The sequence below is a fragment of the Erpetoichthys calabaricus genome, chromosome 12 (genome assembly GCF_900747795.2).
Source record: "Erpetoichthys calabaricus chromosome 12, fErpCal1.3, whole genome shotgun sequence".
Classification (NCBI taxonomy): domain Eukaryota; kingdom Metazoa; phylum Chordata; class Cladistia; order Polypteriformes; family Polypteridae; genus Erpetoichthys; species Erpetoichthys calabaricus.
The window spans coordinates 21,927,039-21,950,024 of record NC_041405.2 but is presented as its reverse complement, the minus strand read 5'-3'; the positions used below and the strand labels follow the sequence as shown (position 1 = coordinate 21,950,024).

The window sequence follows — 22,986 nt, the reverse complement described above, 5'->3', positions numbered from 1 at the left end:
ATTTCTATGTGGCACTGTGATGGCCATTGTGAAGAAGGGTAAAAAGGGGCTGCACAATTCTTTTGCCTCCTCACAGGTATCAGTAACTCTGGTGGATTATTAATACAACCCAACTTCCTTTTCGTTTTTAATAACAATACTATACATTTAAAAAGCTGGGAAACTCTTACCCAAATAATTTAGGTGCAGTAATGATCAAAACTGATTTCTATTTATAACACTTGAATTTGGAAAGATGAAGAGGTGCTCTCCCTGATTATGTTGTGTCAGGAAAATGTATGGCGTGAACTGTCAGAAAAGATCAGAATACTCGAGACAAAAGCGAGAAACGAGTCGAATCATTTCAGTAAGGCCACTTGCTGGGCATGCTTATGGCGCCATCTGCTGTTGCTTCTCTTGAATTTATTCTTGTTACAAAACCATAACAGAAGTGAACTTGAACTTCATTGCCGGGTGACATTCTTGCTAGGAACTTCTCTTATTGATCCATCTACACACATAACAAGGTAAAAACAATTAAACAACGCACTATACGAGACAGCTGGTGACATCAGGTTCTTTCCAAGCTCCTCCTACTATTTGCCAATACATTTTAGTCAGACATGCAAGTACTTGTGACCACACTGTCATTACTGCATTCTGGCTTTTACCTGAAATGTATGTTGCTTTTTTCAGTGAGCTCTTTTATTTTATTTTTTTGGTATGTTGCATTCTAGTCTTTGACCTTGTGTACAATTTAAAATGACATAACATGCAAAAAAGACGGATTGACTGGGATATAAATTACAGCACCTTCAGAAAGTATGCAGATCCCTTTATGTTGTATCCTTGTGCCAAATCGTTTAATTTTTTGCTCTTATCAGGCAACACTCGATACCCAGAATGACAAAGCGAAATTAGGATTTAAGAAATTTTTTTCAAATGCATTCAAAATAAAAAAAACTCAGTGGGGTGGAGGCACCCGTGGGACGAGAGCTGCATTCTCTTTTTGAGGCCGCACTTTTCTTATCTTGTTGTCTCCTTTTTTTTTTCTCTCTCTTTGAAAACAATAAAAATTGCTTACAAAACAAAAACAAAATAAGTCATTGACACAAGCATTCAGAACCCTTTACTCATTGCTTCGCTGAAGTGATTACTGCCTGGAGGTTTTCTTGGGTGTTATTTTTGGATTTTGGGATTTCCTTCCTTTCTTTTCTGCAGATCTTCTCAAGCTCTGTCGAGCAGGTGGTTGGTGTTGGCTGGACAGCTATTTTCAAGTCTTTGTTTAATTGGATTCAAGTCCGGGCTGTGGCTTCGCAACTCAAGGGCTTTCCCAGAGTTGTCCCTAAGCTGCAATTGTGTTGTCATTCTTGTGTGCTTAAGGTCATTGTCCTGTTGAAAGGTGAGTCTTCATCCCACTGTAAAGTCCAGAATGCTCTGGTGCTGGTTTTCATTACAGATTACTTCGATACTTTGCTCCATTTCTCTCGACCCTGACTAGACTTTCAGTATCCCCCACACTGCATGGTGCTGCCACCATCGTTTCTTCACCATTGGAAAGGTATTGTGCAGGTAATGAGAAGCACTAGGCTTCTTCCATACATCATACTAAGGTTCAATTAGACCAGAGAATGTTGTTTCTCATAATCTGAGAGTCCCTTAGGTGTCTTTTTACAAACTTAAAGCTGGTGTGGCATGCAGGTGGAACATGGCTCCCCAAACTCGACACAAGACACAAGTTCAGCACACACTTTTTAAAAGTTTTGTTCTTGTGGGAAACGCTTTCCCTCGTTTTCCATCTGCTCAGCACAGTACAGTAAACACAGCACACTTCTTCTTTCTCTTTCTTTTTTTTCTCTTTCTCTTTCCTCCCCTCCTCCCAGCAAGTTTCATCCTCTTCCACCTGACTCTGGCTCTCCGAATAGAGTGTGGTGGCCTCTTTTACAGATGTGATCCAGGTATCCCATGATCTTCTTCCAGCAGCACTTCTGTGTGTGGCAGAAGTGCTGCAACAAAGGGCTCAAAAGTTCTTGCAGCACCCTCTGGTGGCGCCAATCGAAAACCAACAGGGCTGTGCCAAAGTCCGACTCCCATGGAGCCCTGTTTGAGTCCAAGGCACTGCTACAACCCAGGGTTGGGGGGGAAGGGGGTTTTGCCAACTAGCATTCGAGGGGAGGTGATGCCCTGAATATGTCCTCTCCCCAAGTATTTCCACTATAGAAGCATGTCAGCTGGTTAAGGGCCCTGGCTGACCACCACACTGGCTTTGATGGGTCTTTTACTGAGTAGAGACCTTGGTCTGCCTGACTACTCTGTCATAAAGCCCAGATTGGTGTAGTGGTGTAGTGATGGTTGCCCTTATGGAAGTTTCTCCCATCTCCAGACAAGTTATTCTGAAACTCAGCCAGAATAACCATCAGCAGAGGCGGCCTTAGGGGTGTGCGGTGCCTCGGGCTGACCAACCCCACTTGGGGCTGAATACGTCAAACGTTGTTACGGGTATGTGTGGACTGTATAAACCTGCATGTGAATTTAATAAAAATAATGTTAACATACACCAGATTTTCTCATTACAGTATTCAGCTAAATTTTTGCAAGATAACACGCGGACTTCATCAAAATTTAACTGGAGAATATAACTTGACAAGATCACTCGAATGGGACAAGCAGAACTCAAAAGTGGGGTCCCCTTAGGTGTGGGGCCTGGGGTGGTGACCCCACTTGCCACCCCCAAATGCTGTTCTTGACCATCAGGTTCTGTCTCACTTGGCCTTTCACCCATGATTGCTCAATTTGGCCAGGTTGCCAGCTCTGGGAAGAGAAGTGGATATTCCAAACTTCCACCTTTTAATTTTTTTTACTTTTATTAAATTTATTTAAAGCATGTAACATTCCATACAATCAAGTCAAACTTAACAAAACTAAATTCAACTCCACCCTCACCCATGAGAGAGAGAGACAGGCCAACAGCCTGAGTAAAACTGTTGAGAGTAGTAAAGAGAGAAAGGAGTCATTCTCCCCAATTTAAATGCTTATTCTAAAATGTTATTGATTGGGTTTAAAAAAAAAGGTTTGTACAGATCCTTCCTCTAAGAGAGAATTTGATTTTTTCCAATTTCAAATAGTATATAACATCAGTTACCCACTGACTTAACAAGTGGGTTAGAATTCTACCAGATGAGCAAAATAAGTCTCTGTGCCAATAGTGTAGTAAAGGCCATTCCAGTTTGTTTGTCCTTCTCCACTTTAAGCCCCTCTGTGAGCCCACCACACACAGCTGTTAGTGGATTACGAGGGATTGGGACCCCCAAGGCTGTCTGATAGGCATTTAAAAAGTTTTGTCCAGAATGATGTTAATTTGGTACACACCCAAAACATTAAGAATTATGAAGTCCATTGTGCTCTTGGGACCCTTCAATGCTGCAGAAGCTTTCTTTCTTGTGGCCTTCCCCTGTCTCTAAGCTCTGCTCTGGCCATTCATTTTATGGTGTAAAACTGTTAAAAAGTGAAGGTAGACAGATGTAAAACGGTAAAGCACTGTTTCAGTAACACCAAAGCCCTGAAATGAAATGTACAGACCAATACAATATTTTTTACATTGTTAACCTGTAAAAAATATATTATTTTTCTGTGAAAAAATGGTAGCCAAAGCACACAAAAAAAATTAGATAATGCCATCAGAAAGGAAATCATATTAGACCTTCCATTTTACTACATAAGCTATTTAAAGAAAAGTTGCTGTTCGTTGACTGTGTGTGGTTTGCTCAAATACACTGTCACATGATTACCAAGAATTTGTAAACAGCTACCGTATATTAATTTAACTCAAAATGATCATATGTATTTGCTTTATTTAGCTGTTTCTTCAATACTACAGTGCATCCAGAAAGTATTCCCAGCGCATCACTTTTTCCACATTTTGTTATGTTACAGCCTTATTCCAAAATGGATTAAATTCATTTTTTTCCTCAGAATTCTACACACAACACCCCATAATGACAACGTGAAAAAAAGTTTACTTGAGGTTTTTGCAAATTTATTAAAAATGAAAAAATTGAGAAAGCACATGTACATAAGTATTCACAGCCTTTGCCATGAAGCTCAAAATTGAGCTCAGGTTCATCCTGTTTCCCCTGATCATCCTTGAGATGTTTCAGCAGCTTCATTGGAGTCCACCTGTGGTAAATTCAGTTGACTGGACATGATTTGGAAAGGCACACACCTGTCTATATAAGGTCCCACAGTTGACAGTTCATGTCAGAGCACAAACCAAGCATGAAGTCAAAGGAATTGTCTGTAGACCTCCGAGACAGGATTGTCTCGAGGCACAAATCTGGGGAAGGTTACATAAAACTTTCTGCTGCTTTGAAGGTCCCAATGAGCACAGTGGCCTCCATCATCCATAAGTGGAAGAAGTTCGAAACCACTAGGACTCTTCCTAGAGCTGGCCAGCCATCTAAACTGAGCGATCGTGGGAGAAGGGCCTTAGTCAGGGAGGTGACCAAGAACCCAATGGCCACTCTGTCAGAGCTCCAGAGGTCCTCTGTGGAGAGAAGAGAACCTTCCAAAGACAACCATCTCTGCAGCAATCCACCAATCAGGTCTGTATGGTAGAGTGGCCAGACGGAAGCCACTCCTTAGTAAAAGGCACATGGCAGCCCGCCTGGCGTTTGCCAAAAGGCACCTGTCGGACTCTCAGACCATGAGAAAGAAAATTCTCTGGTCTGATGAGACAAAGATTGAACTCTTTGGTGTGAATACCAGGCGTCATGTTTGGAGGAAACCAGGCACCGCTCATCACCAGGCCAATACCATCCCTACAGTGAAGCATGGTGGTGGCAGCATCATGCTGTGGGGATGTTTTTCAGCGGCAGGGACTGGGAGACTAGTCAGGATAAAGGGAAAGATGACTGCAGCAATGTACAGAGACATCCTGGATGAAAACCTGCTCCAGAGCGCTCTTGACCTCAGACTGGGGCGACGGTTCATCTTTCAGCAGGACAACGACCCTAAGCACACAGCCAAGATATCAAAGGAGTGGCTTCAGGACAACTCTGTGAATATCCTTGAGTGGCCCAGCCAGAGCCCAGACTTGAATCTGATTGAACATCTCTGGAGAGATCTTAAAATGGCTGTGCACCGACGCTTCCCATCCAACCTGATGGAGCTTGAGAGGTGCTGCAAAGAGGAATGGGCGAAACTGGCCAAGGATAGGTGTGCCAAGCTTGTGGCATCATATTCAAAAAGACTTGAGGCTGTAATTGCTGCCAAAGGTGCATCGACAAAGTATTGAGCAAAGGCTGTGAATACTTATGTACATCGGATTTCTCAGTTTTTTTATTTTTAATAAATTTGCAAAAACCTCAAGTAAACTTTTTCCATGTTGTCATTATGGGGTGTTGTGTGTAGAATTCTGAGGAATAAAATGAATTTATTCCATTTTGGAATAAGGCTGTAACATAACAAAATGTGGAAAAAGTGATGCGCTGTGAATACTTTCCGGATGCACTGTACATAGTGCATAAACTTAATGTCATTGTCAAGCTTTTGAAACTTATGAAATGCTTGTAATTCAACTATAGAAACATCTGACAAAAAGATCTAAAAACACTGAAGCAGCAAACTTTGTGAAAACTAATACTTGTGTCATTCTCAGACCTTTTGGCCACGACTGTAGAGGAACCCTCAAATACCGTAATTCTGCAATTAATTAGGAATTCTTCTCGTCAATTGCTATCGTAATGACCTGCTTTATGATCAGAAAGATCATATGAAAACATGAAATAATTCTTGGTTCCAAGGCCGCAAAGCCTACTGATGCTGATGTCCAAATTGTTTTTATGGTAAAATTCTGGCAACCACAGCTGCCAGTTTCTTTTACCATAAATTTAATATTTTTATTTTTTACAATGATGGCTTGGTTTTTGCTCAGATACACATTGTCAGCTGTGGGACTTTCTCCATACACAAAATATCTCTTGGGAGAATATTGCTATTACTCAGCTTTACTTTGTTTGCTATGTCTGTTTATTGATATATCATTTCAATTTGTCTTTACTGAATATAAAGTTGATTACTAAAAAAAAACCCCAAAAAAAAAACATTTAAACTTTCTCTTCTGGTAGAACTGCATCATGAGTGTCACATTTACGAGTATAATTTCTATGGAATGAACTTACATGGATCTCATTGCATTAAAATATTTTAAGATGATTTGATTCAGTTTGATAGAAATTTGTCACACAAGTGCATGGTGTACATCTGATAAAATGGACCCAAATATTATTTCAGAGGTGTGCCTTTCCTAATCAGTCCAATGAATTAAACTGACTACAGATGGTCTCCAAACATCTCAATGATGATCAATAGAATGGGATGCACGTAAGCCAAAGCAATCGGGTCTGAATGCATTTTTATTCGAACAGTGCCGTTTATTCGAAAAATGGGCAGTGGTGATTTGTCTTATTTAAAAAACTTAAGTAATCCGCACCGGTTCACGTATCCGTAATCTTTGTTCAATGATCAATCAACGCTCCAGCACAATGGTTAAATAATGCAATCTGATTTAAAATGTGGGCTCTTCGAGTTGCCGCCTAGGTTAACCCCTTTCGGCCCTTAGGTGGAGATGCTTTTATACCCCGCGATGCTGAAGAACACTTCTTAACAGCACAACATTATATTTGGAACGAAAAGGGCAATGCTTAAATGATGCATAAACATTTAGTTTTTAATAAATACTACATTCAGTTATAGTTTTCTTCATTACTTTGTTCACACCCCTGTGTTGAAGGGTTTGGTAAAACCCATGCTATGTAAATTCCGTGCAAAGTTAAAGATCCAACATAACCGTGTTGGCCTCTTTAAAGGAGACTTGTATAAATAAACGTAAACTGATAAATTTTCCTACCTAAATGAACGCAACAGTGGGCAGGAATTTCATAACATTTTGGAAATCCGAGCTCGGTCAAACAGGAATACTCGCGCTATCCAATCAAAGCAAAGGGGCGTGATTTCTAAAAGTCGCCCTAGGAGTTTCCCTGTAGATTTGTGTGCGCGTTTGCACATTGTGTACATCATTATGCAGGCGGCCATCCAGCCGGTGACAACGGGAAAATGAAATCGCCGGTGAAACTTTCCCTCTGGTGGGTGGCGATATGGGCTACAGCTGCGGTACCAGCCGTGCAGACTGAAGGTAAAGCAAATATTCTGAGAGTGAACTGGAGAAGTGCGAGTTCATAAGAAAACCAGTGTGAATAGTGAGGCAGTGCGGTTCCTGTTTTGAACCACAGTTGTGATTTGTGTGTAGACGATTAGCGAAAGTTTAGATTTTGATCTGCACGTGATTGTGTTTTCTGTCGCGCTGTCAGGCTGTTAATAATTACGGTTTCAACTTAAGGCGTATCACTTTGATTCCTAAAAAAATTAAATACCTGGATCAATTTATACTTTTTTGCTGAAATACACCTTAGCCGTAGATTGGACGTGGATGCTTATCTTACGATCGATCGTTACCCCAGTCACACGTGTAAATGAGAGTAACAAAGCGCTTGTACCAGTTATAGCAAGAAATAGTTTCACTCGTGTGGGATGGTAATCTCCCCTTGAAACGAAACGCACTGGACTTCCTCTTGTGTAGTTTAGTTCCCAATTACCAAGCGCGATTAAACTTCAGTCTTTCATGTGCTAATCCGCGATCGCTGCTCCACGTCTTCAACTCCTACCGCCTCTCTTGTCTTTCACTTGTCTTCAGAATTTATGGCCCGGGCGTGAACACCGACAGCGCCTAGCTGCTTTTTATTTTTCCCAAAATCGCCTATGCCCACTCGTGCCAGGGTGTTTTATATCCTCCCTAAAACATCATCTACTTTGCCCATATTCCATTTTTTCTTTTTTTTTACCCTGCAGAAAACTCCGATTTTTGTTTTCATTGAGAATTTTGTTTCTCGATAGTTTGGAGTTTCTTTGGTGACTGAATGTTTTAACAGCATAAGCAAAACTGGGATACATCCATCCATCCATTATCCAACCCGCTATATCCTAACAAAGCAATACACTAAATATTGCAGAAATATATAACAAAAAAACACCGTTTTGGTTTGTTATCATTGCATATTGTTTATATAAAACCAATCATTATAGCATTTGAACTAGCCAGTTCTTTTTGAATTGTGTTCTTGTGCATTGGGGTGATGTATGAGCGTCTTGAGAAAGGCGCTATATAAATAAAACACCATTATTATTATTATTATCCTTTTTACAGAAACTCTGAATTTCTCAGCACTTTCTTCTGAATGTATGTATTTACTTAACCACATATTTATTTAAAGTGCCTCTGTTAAAAGCCAAATATCTATCTATCTATCTATCTATCTATCTATCTATCTATCTATCTATCTATCTATCTATCTATCTATCTATCTATCTATCTATCTATCTATCATTATTGGGGTGGTGTGGAAGGTGGTTTACAAAATTAACAATCAATCTCTGCTATGATTGCATAACTGCTAACAAAATAATTGCATCTGAAATTACGATCACTTACGCTCGTTCAGCAGTTGTCCACATGCAGGTTGCAGACTCCATTTGTTTGCATGTCCCCCCCACACCCTTGGGATTAGCTGATCAGTGTGGGACGCTAGTTAAACGCATGGCTCAAGACACAAGATTGGTATGCTTGTCTAACACATCCATTCCTGTTTGCAGACCTGCTTATTATCCTGAGCTGGGTCACAGGGAAGGTGGAGCCTATCTTAACCAACATCGTGTGCAAGGTGGGAGTAACATGTGGACAGGGTGGCAGCCCATCACAGGGTGAGCACACTCACATGCACAGACACACACACACAGGGGTCAAGTTAGCAGCAGTAATCCACCTAATCTATATGTTTTATGGACTGTTGGAGCAAACTGGAGCACCCGCAGAAAAGCCACACAGAGACAGGGAGAACATACAAACTCCATGCAGGGCAAACTCTGACACCATGCCACCTGCTAACACATTTCTTTGCAAAAAAAAAAAAGTCTGTGTAATTCCGTATTTGTAGATTTAAAATTCACATTTGGGGTGCCGTGTGGTAGTGGTTAGCCGCTCCTTGGACCTGGGTTCTCCTGGGTTCTTTTCTCAGTGATATTTCCTCTCCCTTTCTAAAGGCCCCTATATTTAAGCTCACAGCAGCCATACCACAGGCACTTCAGAAGAGGCCATGCACCTGAAGCTGAGCATATTTGGGCCCCACCAAGTTGGATAGGAGACCATCTAGGAAAAGCTTGGGTTGCTGTTGAAAGAGATGTTGGTGAGGCCAGCAGGGGGCGCTTACCCTGGGGTCTGAAAGTGGATCCCAATGCCCCAATGCAGTGACGAGGACACTGTGCTGAAACAGAGCGCCGTTCTTCAGATGAGACATAAAATTGATGTCCTGACTCTCTGTGGCCACCTTTTTGAAAAGAGTAGTGTGCATCCCGATGTTCTGGCTAAACTGCCCACCACATCCTAGTCATTCTGGCCCCCTAATCGTGCCCTGTCTCTAATTGTCTCTCTCTCTCACCACTTCACACCCTAACAGCTAATATGTGGTGAGTGCAGTGGCACAATAATGGCTGTCATCCCATCTTCCTGGTGGTGCTACACATTAGTGGTGGTTGAAGTGGCTCCCACTCCCTATGTAAAGTGCTTTGAACAGTGAGAAGAGCGCTACATAAATGTAAAGAAATATTTTTTCTTATTATTCACTGACTCACCCTGTCCTCTCTTGGTTTTAATGCTGTCAGAAGAGGGTCTTGTGTACTTGTGATAAAAGTGCATTTTAAAAACAAGTACGGAAAACTGTTAAAAACAGTGGCACACATTTATAAAGCAGATCCACACTCTCAACAATAAAGGTGCCTGAGCAGATCTTCAGAATCATTTTTGGTTCCTAAAAGATCCACCTACTAGAATGTCCCAGAAATAGCCATTTATTTATTTAGATCTATAACAGGCTCCATACAGTAAAAAAATAAAAACGTGAACTGACAGTAAAAGGTTTGTGAAATACCAATGGTTCCTGATTTTACAAGGACTCTTGCTGCCAACCATAACTCGGACTAAGTTCAGGTTTTCTTATTCTGTTAGTGTCCTCCTAGGTGGCCTACCATACATTAGAGTAGGGGTCCTGGAGGGCCGCAGTGGCTGCAGGTTTTCATTCTAACCCTTTTCTTAATTAGTTCCCTGTTTTTGCTGCTAATTAACGTCTTTTGAATTCATTTTAATTGACTTGTTTTTTAAGATTCGTTCCCCTGAATTACTTCATTTCTTTCCTTAAATGGCACCAAAACAAAACTGAAATGTGAAGTGAGGGAGCCAACAGAAGACCAACTAAGTCAGGGCCTCAAACTCCAACCAGCTGCTTAATTAGGTGCTGATCCTGGTCGTTAATTAAACTCGTTCTTTAATTCCATGACTTGTTGCTGCTCTCGTTGTGCAATAGCAGACATTTCAGAAATTGTTGATTTTCTCTTTTCTAAGAGCTCTGCTAAAATGTTTTGTGAACCTGAGCAGATGAGCATTCCCGAGACCTTCATCATTCTTTATATTCAGATATTGTATGATGGACGCAGTTTGCTAGTCGCGTTTTGGCTCATTTTTGATCTCATTATTGTTTGGCTGCTAATTAAGGAAAAAGAAACAATTAAGGGGTCCGAGTCTTCAAGAGCAAGTCAATTAAAATTAATTCAAAAGAAGTAAATTAATTATCAGCAAAACCACGTCACTAATTAAGAAAAGGGTTAGAATGAAAACCCTCCAGGACTGGAGTTGGGACCCCCCATTAGAGATTTTCATTTTTCTTTCTCTACATATTAGGACGTTTTTCAAAGCTCTAAGAACCAACTTCATATGTAAAGAACCTTTCCCAGAATGAAATGGTGCTTGGTTGAACAATAGTTCCATGAGGAAGCACATAACCCAGAAATGAACACTAACATGTAATTAAAGTGAGCTGAATTCTTTCGGCTTAATGGTGAGTCACATACTGAAAGACGTCAGGGGAGATTAAGTCGAAGTGCATTTAGGACTTAAGCCAGAAAGCACTTCTAATGGCAAAGAGTTGAGAGGAAGAATCTGAAACAAACTACCGAGACATGGAGTTGAGGCAGAAATCTTAACAATCTTTAAGAAGGATCTGGAGGAGATATTGGGACAGCTTAGCTATTAGCTAAACAAATGAGAGATAAGTGTACTGAATGGACTTCTCCCGTTTTTTCAAGTTTCTTATTTGGTGTCCGCCCAAATTGTTATTCTTGAAACAATGCTCGATGCTTCTCTGTAGGGCGCCTCATCAGTAATGTTACCTGCGGTCATTGGGTGTTTCATGCACCTTCCCCCAGGCAACCAATCTACGGTCAATCAGCAATCCACTGACCTGTTCTCATCATCCAAAGCCATCATGAGGCTTACTCATGTAATGCAGAGTGTTGCAAAGGCCCCACAGAGAGATTTCCTTGCGAAACCCCACCACAGGCCAACACTTTGCTTTCCAGCCTTCAGAATGACAGTTGAAGTCTTCATACTTTGCCCTTTTCCTCTCCGAGGCCTCTTCAATCTGTTCTTCCCATGCAGTCTGACCAGAGTACTATGTCAGGCCTAACAGATGTCCCAAAGATAAGCAAAGGAAGCCTTAATCGCTCTCCCATTTTGTGGCAGCCCTGGGCAGTGCAGAGCATCCTCTCTACTGTCTGCCATCCTGGCATTGTTGGTCTGACTCCCTCTCTGACAGAACAGATGATGTGCAGAGTGGCTGAATAGTGTAGTGAGTTCATTTGTGTTGCCAAGATCGGGGTTCAGCCACAGCCTGAGATTGCACCATTTCTCTTATATTAGGCAGGCAGTATGAACTTCAAACTCTGAGGTTGTGGTTCAAAATCCTGCTATTGACGCTGTGTGGCCATAAGCAAGTCACTTCATCTGGCTGCATCTCAGCTTGGGTAAAAACTAAAAAGAAATGTAATCAGTTGTATCTCAAAAGTTGTAAGTCACCGTGGATAAAGGTGTCAGCCTGATAAGTAAATAATAATAACGTTCTTCCCAAGGATCTCTTTGGAGCTGCTGTCAATTGCACTGCAGGTTGTGTCTGCTATGTTCTGGAGCACATGGCCATGCCACCGTCTGTTCTGACACTCTGCTGAAGGCCTTGGGCCCTGAGTCTATTACTGGCTCAACTGGAGTTAATGGAGTTGGGAAGGTTGAGGAAAGTCATAGTATACATGCTAGACACTTTCTAAATACGGCCATGACATATACTTTTAAACTTTAGTTTGTAAGAGGTTTATTATGGGGATTACAATTTATTAAAAAAGTAATATAATAACAGGACATTACTGTTTTTCTAGACTTTGGAACTAAAATCCATTTTGTAGGTGTGTCTAATTAAAGTGGTGATCTTTATGGAAAAACACAATTTATGATTCACACAAATAAACTGCCATGAGCAGTCACATGACTGGAGATGTGCATTGACTTTTCTGACCATATGCTTTTTACTTTCTTGTATACAAAGTATAGGGAAAGTATTGTAATCGTCCAAAGATTCGATGTCGAGATTTTGATGAATCTCGACATTTTAGACCTCCCTGACTTTCTCGTATACGAAGTATAGAGAAAGTATTAGACCTCCCTGACTTTCTCGTATACCAAGTATAGAGAAAGTATTAAAATCGTCCAAAGATTCGATGTCAAGATTTTGATGAATCTCGATGTTTTAGACCTCCCTGACTTTCTCGTATACCAAGTATAGAGAAAGTATTATAATCGTCCAAAGATTCAATGTCGAGATTTTGATGAATCTCGACATTTTTAGACCTCCCTGACTTTCTCGTATACCAAGTATAGAGAAAGTATTATAATCGTCCAAAGATTCAATGTCGAGATTTTGATGAATCTCGACATTTTTAGACCTCCCTGACTTTCTCGTATACCAAGTATAGAGAAAGTATTATAATAATCCAAAGATTCAATGTCGAGATTTTGATGAATCTCAATGTTTTAGACTTCCCTGACTATCTCGTATACTAAGTATAGACAAAATATTTTAATCGTCTAAAGATTCTATGTCGAGATTTTGATGAATCTTGATGTTTTAGATCTCCCAGGCTTTCTCATATACCAAGTATAGAGAAAGTATTGTAATTGTCTAAAGATTCAATGTCGAGATTTTGATGAATCTCGACATTTTAGATCTCCCTGTGTCTTAAAATACCATTTTTGGAATTATGTCTGTGTGTCTGCCTCTGTGTGTTTGTGTATAAACACAATAACTTGAGTACGCTTTCACTTAGGTCAACCAAATTTTGCATACAAGTAAGAGGTACAAAACGTAGATTTCTATCAACTTTTGGGATATTTTCGTTAACTGGAAATGATACTTTACCTTTTATTTATGGAGCTGCAGAGTTTGATTTATTCAACTTTTACTTTTATAATAATTGTTCAATATATCATTAATTTGACTTGATTTGTTGTTGATGGTTCTTTAATATGCATAATATAAAAATATAATTATTGTCTTGCGGTATACTCCTCAAATATCCATCCCCATATCTGAGTATACGAGACAGTTTAGGGGAGAACACTCCAGATTTTTAAAAATGAATAAATAAATAAACGGCATTAGGGAATGAAGGCTCCTGTTTTATGATAAGAGCCAAATGGGATGATATCTGCAAGCCGTCACATTCTTCACAGGTTGTCAAAATCATTACCATCCAATGGACATTCAGACATCATGCCAAGTCTTTCATGGCTGCTTTACGAGGGAGAGAAACGCACCCCCTATTGAGCCACTAGCTGTTAGAGTCAACACTCTTTTTTATTACCCCAAGACCTTCTCAGTTGCAAGATTAGCGAAGAACTGAATGAACAGACACCTGGCTGATGGCCACCTGTTATTTTAAAAACTCAGTTAAACTTTTAACACATTGTGTTTGCATATAACAAGGAAAACTAAATATTTTGTGGGTTAAATTACCTGTTGATTTCTTCTTTCAAATCCACTTATTCTATTTCAGGATCACTTTGTTTAAGGACTTATGTGCATAAGTGTTTAGTGACATATATGGAAGTGAAGGTCAGTGATACGGTTTGCATGTTTGTAGCTAGTAATCCAGAAAGGGAGAAAATGAATTGCGTATCTTAAAATGTTTTTTAGACATTTAAAATCTTTTTAGAGAAACGGGGTGGTAGTAGTAATAGTTGTCACTGTAGTATTGTCAAGTGTACAGAGTACAGGGAAATTCTTCCTTGCATATGTGACCAACATGCAACACGTCTCCACTCTCTGGTGATGTGATATACATGGATTTATTAAAAAAGATAGTGTGATGTGTTGCATTTTGATTAGCACGGTCAATAAGTATTTCACTGTTCTTTGTTCATAGTTTTCTACAGGGGGGCTGCCCTCTGCTCACTTCGCTCGCCAAACCCCGGGTGGGCACTATGCGCTAGCCACTTCACGGATCTGCCGCTTGCATATGAGGAAGTGGTTGTACAATTTTCATGGGAATTGTTACATATGCATAATAGAACTAACTATTTTACATTACAGTGAGTAATTAATCATATTAAAAAAATAGTAAAACGTAATAAATTCAAAGAAAATTATTTCATGTTGCATTAGAGGTATTCGTTGCATTATACGTTTTCCTTCTGTTTGGCTTTGAAATTAACGCGCAAATACTTTTTAAACTTACACTTTTACTGTAAAACTTCAGTAAAAACAATTTTTTGAATTAACTTTTCCTCAATATCGCATTGAATTTTGATTCTGTGTTTGGACTTACATCGTGACAACACAATGTATAACTGCCAGTGAGTGAATATCATTTTGACTTTTTCGAATGTTTGTCCCAGTGATTTGCTAATTATCACATCAAAGCTGTTCTAATGGGAAACTTTAAACGTTTTAATACGAATGGCATATCAAGATCTCCTTTGGTATCTAATGTTATCCCCTGAAGATGTACTACATTACCTTTCTTGTCGCCTGTTAAAATTTTATATGTCAGAATTGTTCGACCAATTTTGAATACAACTAATCTTGTCCTATTGCATAGCCCATCATTCACATATAAATTACGCAATAACATTACGATACGTCCTTCTTTCAACAGTAATTCGGCCGGTGGAAGACTGTATGGTGTTAACGGTTGTAGATATTCTACAGGATATTGTAAGTTGATGTTTTCATCTTCCAGACAGTTACCACTAACTGTTTCAGCAAAGTCTATTGATATGCATTTAACCAATTTGGCGTGTGACCGATTGACAATTTTTGCACTAATTCATTTGACTTCATTTTTTCTCGGTGCTAGGATTGCCCGTGTACTTCTTCTGTTGATAACCCTTCGGGGTGAAATTCTTCAATTAGATTTGGACATAACAAGTCTTCTTTTGTTGGGAACTTAAAGTGTGGAAAACATAAAAATTTATAAGAGCTGAGAGTGTAGGAACTGTGTCTGACAAAAGTATTCACATGAATGAGAGGTGAGAGGACCGTGGGCTGTTAACCGTAAATGGTTCAGAGGAGGGCAGGACTTGAAAAAATCTCTTGGCAATAGTCTCGTCTCATCTCAAGATTTTCTTTTATAATAAAGGGGTTTAATAAAAAATACAATTCCGCTTACCTGATGCAGTCCTCACTGACAAAAACCTGAGCTGCTCAAGTAGTCGAACTAACCGCCATGTCACGCCTATAATTCTTGGGTTCAGTATTATTAATGGGTAGTGTGGTGTGGTGTGGTGGTGAAGGCTTGGGACTTGAGGCCGAGGGTTCAAATCCCACTGTTGATGCTTTGTGACGGTGAGCAAGTCACTTCACTTCTCTATGCTCCAGTTGGAAAAACGAAAGAAATGCAACCAAGTGAACATCTCAGATATTGTAAGCTACCTTGGATAAAGACATCGGCCAAATAATAATAATAATAATAATAATAATAATAATTGTGACTTGTTTTAAATACCTTGAATAAAATGCTTGAGTCTTTTGACTGGGAGTGCAAAGAGATGTATATGAAATTAATTTTTATATAGTAATTAGAAACCAAATATCTAACAGGAGGCTAAAATAATCAAATAGCAATGTGGTGGATATTACAAACTAAAGCCTAAAATTAATGTAATAGATAAAGAGAAAAGCAAGTCTCTATTCATTAAATTGTGATTGGTCTTTGACCTTGTGCAATTTGCCCTTCACGTGATAACCACAGTTGTTGATATATTGCATCGTGGTCCTTCTGGGTCCTCATTATCAGGGTTTGTAAAGTGCTCTTATCCTGTTTTAACATAAATTCTTGCAGATGTGAGGGAGGTGCAATTCATAACTCTCTTTTATAGCTGTTGTTGTTCAATCACAGCCTCAAAGTCTTCTAACAACATGATCTGAAACAGGAAAAGTCTTCTGATTCTGGAAAGATAAAGAGAAGGGGTCTGCACATCGAGCGTTCTTCACGCTAATAAAGCTCCTTCTTATGGGTTAAATTGTTCAATGGTGTGTCTAACAAGTTTAAGTTTGTGAAACGGCGTGAAGAAGCTCGTCTTTGAGGGGCTTCTCCTGCTGGTCATGTGATGAAACCTGCTTGGCAGTTTTTATAAAGGGAACAAGGGGAAGCTTTAGGAAAGAGCAGTTTTTTTTTTTTTTTTTGCATAGTTTCATTACAAGGTTCCTCTTGTGGTCAAAGTCTTCGATTTCACAACCTGTTGTGAAAACAAACATAATCTCCTTGAGACCATCTCAAATAAATAGAAATTTCCTTGCAGTCATGCAACCCTACGACCTGTTTTCTTTTTATTTTTTTAGCTTTTTAAAATATAAGCACATCCCTTTTCCCAAAAAATTCAAGTGTGTAGAGGTTTACATGCTATACATGCTAAACTGGCCACACAGTGTACTGGTGCCTCATCCAGGTTTTGTTACTGGGATAGGCTCTGGCCCCCAGGACTATGAACTGGATCAAGTGGATTAGAAAATGAATGGAAGAAATAGACAAACTGCTTCAATTCACTGAATGCACTATGCAGTTTGTCTCGATGGATATTTTTTATTTTAAGTATAAAATACAATAATAAAACACAGTCCCATCCAAAAACCTCATATTTAGGACACAATCCGTGACACTCGGCAAACTTAGCTCCCACCAGACAAGTTGTCTTATGCAGGACTGGTGTTGTGGACTTCTGTCACTTTCCATTTTCTTCTTATATGAATAATTGCAGCCCAGTAATAGAACTAAATGTTATGAAGCCATGCCTCCTACAGCTTTAGGTGTCACCTAATAATAATAATAATAAATTCATTACCTTTATATAGCGCTTTTCTCAGTACTCAAAGCGCTATCCACACAGGGAGGAACCGGGAAGTGAACACACAATCTTCCACAGTCTCCTTACTGCAAAGCAGCAGCACTACCACTGTGCCACCTGTGAGGACACACCTGTGGCTGTTTTAGAATTTCATATAAATGAATTTAAAACAAAGTCAAACCTAATAAAGAAGGATTTGTTAATAAATAGCACTTATAAAAAGTATTCACATCCTTGGCAGTTTTCACATTTTATTGTTACACAACATGGAATCATAACAGATTTCATGTGGCTTTTTCTGACCCTGATCAACAGAAAAAAGCCTCTTTAATGTCGTGAAGAAAGATCTCTGCAAAATGATTTAAATTAATTACAAATATAATAAATGATCACATAGGTATTCACCCCCTTTAATATGACACCCCTAAATTATCATTGGTGCAGCCATTTTGTTTTAGAAGTTACAGAATTAGTTCACCGTGTGAGGTTTCAATTGATTTTGTTAGACCTTCTAGATAAGGTAGGTTTCTAACTTAGTATGGTGGCCTAACATACACATACACACCAAGCTCAAGTATTCATCCTCTTCAAGGACACTACTTGGTAGATGCACCTTTGGTAGCCATGACAGCCTTGAGTCTGTGTCCACAGGTCTCTATCAGCTTTGCACATCTGGACCTGGCCATTTTGCTCCTCATTCTTCTTTGCAGGTTTCATGGTGACTTGAGAGTGAACAGCCTTTCTCTAATCCAGCCACAAATTCTCAATTAGATTGAGATATATGAACTCTGACTTGGGCACTCCATGTCTTTCACATTGTCATTTTGAAGCCATTCCTACTTTAGCTTCATTCTTGGGGTCGTGGTCTTACTGGAAAGCAAATCCAAGGTGCAAGGATTCTTGCAGACGACCTCAGATTTTCCACCAGGCATTTCCTCTGTTTTGCTGGATTCGTTTAACTCTGGATCCCTTCAAGCTCTTAAGGGCCTGCTGCAGAGAAACATCGCCACAGCTGTGCTTCATGTTGAGGATGGTGTGTTTTTAATAATTTATACTGTTCAAAAATTGTGTTTAGTCTAATAGCCAGAAAGCTTCATTTTGGTCTTATCAAACCATAGAACCTTCTTCAAGCTGCCTTCAGACTCTCCCACATGCTTTCTGGCAAACTCTATCCGAGATGTCCTGTGGTTTTGTCTCTTAGCTATTCTCACATAAAGCTGAAAGTGGTGAAACACCCGGGCAGCAGTTGTCTGCTTAGTCTCTCCAATCTGAGCCATGGCTGCCTGTCACTCCTTCATGGTACTCACAGGCCTCTATGGGCTCCCTCACTCAGTTATTACGGATGGTCTGCACTAGGCAGAATTACAGTTGCACCATATTCGTTCCATTTCTTAATGACCGATTTCGCTGGACTCAAAGGAATATTTAGTGACTCGGATGGAGTTGCCTGGAGTGTTCTTCTGTCCTCATTGTGTTGGTTAGGCCACCATACCGACTCACCTCAAGTTGGACCTTCCAGATAATGTCTCTCTATTATTAAAAAAAAATCTTGGGAGGTAGACGAGGGAGTCGAGACATGATCTTCTCGGAAGACACTTTGACGTCACACAAGACAAGGCAGTGAGACAAAAGGACTGCTGCTGTACAGGCTTTTAAATGATCGACAAGCAGCAAGCCAGCAGATGATCCGACTGCATCTCCTTAGCATGCGTTCAGCCCACCCCACCCTTCACAACGTGAGCAGCAGAGACGCGAAGTGGCAAAAGGACAGCTGCTGTACAGAATTTTAAATGATCGACACGCAGCGTGACAAACAGAACGCTCAGCTTGCCAGCAGCAGAAGCAAGACAATAGCTGATCCGACCGCATCTCCTTAGCATGCATTTAGCCCCCCAACCTTCACAACGCGAGCAGCGTTATACGTCATTCAAGAAAGAGATTTAACCATGCCCGGGGCCAGAAATAAAGGACAAAGAGTAGATGACAAAGTAGAACTTCTTCTTCTTTCGGCTGCTCCTGTTAGGGGTTGCCACAGCGGATCATCTTCTTCCATATCTTTCTGTCCTCTGCATCTTGTTCTGTCACACCCATCACCTGCATGTCCTCTCTCACCACATCCATAAACCTTCTCTTAGGCCTTCCTCTTTTCCTCTTCCCTGGCAGCTCTATCCTTAACATCTTTTTTCCATTTTCTGATAGGCTGTTGAGGATCTTTTGTCGTTTTTGCTTTCCTATCTTCTACCGACAAAAAATGGGTTCCTATGAGCACCGACTTCATCTTTGGGAAGAGTCGCAGGGAGCCAAGTCTGGCAAATAGGGTGGGTGCTCAAGCACAGTGATTTTGTGATAAAGCAGTGTGGGCTGACACATTGTCTTGGTGCAAAATCCACAATTCTGGTTGTTTCCCTCTTGTCTTGCAGTTTACTCCTCAAATATCCATCCCCATATGTGAGTATACGAGAAAGTCGATGGGAGACCACTCCTGATTTTTTTTTTTCTTTTTTAACTTTAAACTACTTCCAGATTGTGCCGTGAGAGATTTTACTTTAGCACAAGATTTACTTTGGCTTGTCAGTGGTGGGGGAAGTGGGGTTGTTTCAGCAGATGGCACCGTGCCCGCATGCTTTCCTTATTGAAACCTGAAGTGACATCGGCCTGCTGGAATGAGTGATGTCAACTTGTAGTGAGGAACTTGGAAAAATATCCGCCATCCCCAGAGGGTCACCGAGCTTCATGGAGGCGAAAACCGATTGACCCCCGCAGCAATTAAATGACTCCAGACTCCAGGCTGCTTGCCAGTGTGACCTCATTGCTGGTGGCTGAAATGATATAACTTTAAGGTGTTTGAGTGCAGTAAGAACTGGGGGAGGCCACCACCCCTGGGAATCAAATTTTATTATGCAGGTGGCCAAAGGAGTTTAGCCCAATTGATGTCATTTTTGAAGCTGTGTGTGAGAGTTTGTTAAAGTTAATGGCCATTTTATCACTTTTGTCTTTTCAGGCAATCGTAACGCAACTGTGTATTGGGATGCAGTACAGAAGCTGATGTTTGTGAAGGAGGGAGTGATGGACAAAAACGGAGCTGCCTATGGCTATTTTAATGACACCTTGATACACTCGGGCTGGGGTGTGCTGGAGGTACAAGCTGGCTACGGGCCCAAGCTGCCTAATGTCGAGAACGTCATGTTTGCCGCTGGCTACTTGGAGGGCTACCTCACAGCACAGTAAGTCCACCCTCCTAATTAAAAAAATAAACCATTTATGTATGTTCATTGTTTCTTTCTGGACATGAACTGTGGTTGTGTAGTTGCTTTACATCTTCAGAGATCTGGGTTGGGTTAAGGGTTGAGTCGATTATCTGTGGAGTCTTCATGTTCACCTCATATGCCAAAGATGAGTGCATCAGGCTACTTGACATATCTAAACATGGGGTACATGGTGCACATTGCTCCAAGGGTTCTGAAAATGGACAGTTTCGGCAACTCAATTTACTTTTGTGCCAGATGGTGAATGTCCTGCAGCTTTTCCATGGCACAGATCACCTCTTAAAACTGTCATCTTTGCTTTGCCGACCCACTAATTCAAGCTTTTTCACTTTTCTCCTGTGAAGTAAGATGTCCGTTCACTACAGCAACATGTACCCCCAGCTGATAACGGACCCCAGCATTATTGGCCCAGTGACTGACTTCATGAGGTGAGCAACGTGAGAATCATTTTACTTTTGAAAGCAACCCTAGACATGTCCTACCAGGGTGGGTCAAGTAGGGTCCTGGAGGGATGGAACTGATTCTGCTCTTTGTGATCCTTCACTTTCCATCCTTTTCTGCCCATTTAAAAGAATATTTCTAAAAAGTGTAACCAATCAAAATTATTATTCCATGTTTTGAAAGCATCCCACTGTTTAAAGAGAAAGTCTCAAAATAAATCAGACAAGTCAGCAGCAATTTATATTTTATAACCAGCACCCTGGTTAATACTAAAATGCTGAAAGGCTGCGGAGCAAAGTCCACATTTGGTTAAATACTTTAATGTTTATTGGTCTTTTCTTTCCACAACTAATCTGAAGATTAATAATTGACCTACCCTGGTTGTTTTTTTTTTTTTTTTGAATGAATTGCTGGGATCTGTTTGGTAAAATTAGTAGGTAACATCCTGGCCGAGTGAGCATACTGTCATGTGAAAAGTAAGTACACCCCATTCCTTTTTAACATGGTGACATATCAAGAGTTGATCTTCACTTAAACAGTAAAGGTGATACAATATGGCATATAATGACCTCTTGGGCACAGCCATCAGCAGTGTGTCTGTCTGCAGAGAGAGTGTCGACCTCGTCTGAGGCGTTTGCTTACCTCGGCAGTGGCATTGATGTCTCTGGTGACTCTTCCTATGAAGTCAGTAGACAGATTGGAAGAGCATGGGGGGTCATGAGGTCACTGGAAAAGAGTGTGTGGCGCTCCTGATATCTCAGCAAAAGGACGAAGGTCCAAGTCTTTAGAGTCCTGGTGCTTCCCGTCTTGCTATATGGTTGCGAGACATGGACGCTATCCAGTGACCTGAAACGAAGACTGGACTCCTTCAGTACTGTGTCTCTCCGGAAAGTCTTTGGGTACCGTTGGTTTGACTTTGTGTTGCTCATGGAGTCCCAAATGAGGCACATGACCTGCATTGTGAGGGAGCGTCAGTTACGGCACTATGGCCATGTGGCGCGTTACCCTAAGGGTGATCCAGCTTGTAAGATCCTCATTGTTGGGGACCCGAGTGGCTGGACCAGGCCAAGGGGTCACCCACGTAACACCTGGCTGCGGCAGATAGAGGGTCATTTCTGGAGGGTGGGACTGGACCGCGTGTCTACCTGGGGGGTTGCCAGGCAGTGTGGTGTGGTGGGTGAGGCAATGCGCTGTACCAGTGCATGCTCCCCAACTTGACTTGACAACACATTCACATTATCCTGGTCCATTGTATAATTTAATTAAACATAAAGGCCAATTTAACACGTGGAAAAAGTAAGAACACCTCTACGTTTATCACTACGTGTTTTGCTGTGTTATTAAAGTGCCCAGTAATGGCAGTTTAATCTCTAAGGTTTTCTTTTATATTGGTGGACAAGTTAATACAGGAAATGCCTAAATTATTAGCCTTGATTTACATGTACACTTAGGTCCATAAGTATTGGGACAGTGACACAGTTTTCATTTGGCTCTCTATGCTATCAGAATGGATTTGAAATGAAGTGTAGACTTTTAGCTTTGATTCAAAGGGCAAAGCAGAAATATAATATGAGCCGTTTGGGAATGACAGACATTTTTCTACATGCCCACCCCTTCATGCCCCCCATTTTCTGGGGCTCAAAAGTATTTAGACATTTGACTGACAAGCTGTTCCATCGCCAGGTGTGAGCGGGTCCCTCATTATTTCATTAACGATTAAACAGGTAGAAGGTCTGGAGTTGATTCCAAGTGTGGACCTGCATTTGGAAGCTGTTGCTGTGAACTCTCAATATGAAGTCCAAAGAGCTGTCCATGCAAGTAAAAACAGGCCATCATTAGGCTGAGAAAGCGAAACAAACCATTTAGAGAGAGAACAGAAACACCAGGAGTGGTCAATTCAACCATTTGGTACAGAGAAGGAACACACTGGTGAACTCGGCAACACCAGAAGGTCTGGAAAACCACAGA

General features: G+C 40.7%; 2 protein-coding genes across 2 annotated transcripts in view; one reads left to right on the top strand and one right to left on the bottom strand.

Annotated features, from left to right (window-relative positions):
- LOC114661946 (ribonucleoside-diphosphate reductase subunit M2 B-like) overlaps positions 1–22,986 on the bottom strand; it is a 135,566-nt gene that overhangs the window by 57,464 nt on the left and 55,116 nt on the right. The gene's annotated exons all lie outside the window — the stretch shown is intronic.
- Positions 7,031–22,986, top strand: part of LOC114661947 (phospholipase B-like 1) — a 56,489-nt gene continuing 40,533 nt past the window's right edge. Inside the window, exons 1-3 of the mRNA XM_028815209.2 lie at positions 7,031–7,171; positions 20,313–20,535; positions 20,922–21,005. Of these exons, the coding sequence (XP_028671042.1) occupies positions 7,093–7,171; positions 20,313–20,535; positions 20,922–21,005 (386 nt within the window). The 5' untranslated portion in view covers positions 7,031–7,092. The remainder of the gene's footprint in view (positions 7,172–20,312; positions 20,536–20,921; positions 21,006–22,986) is intronic.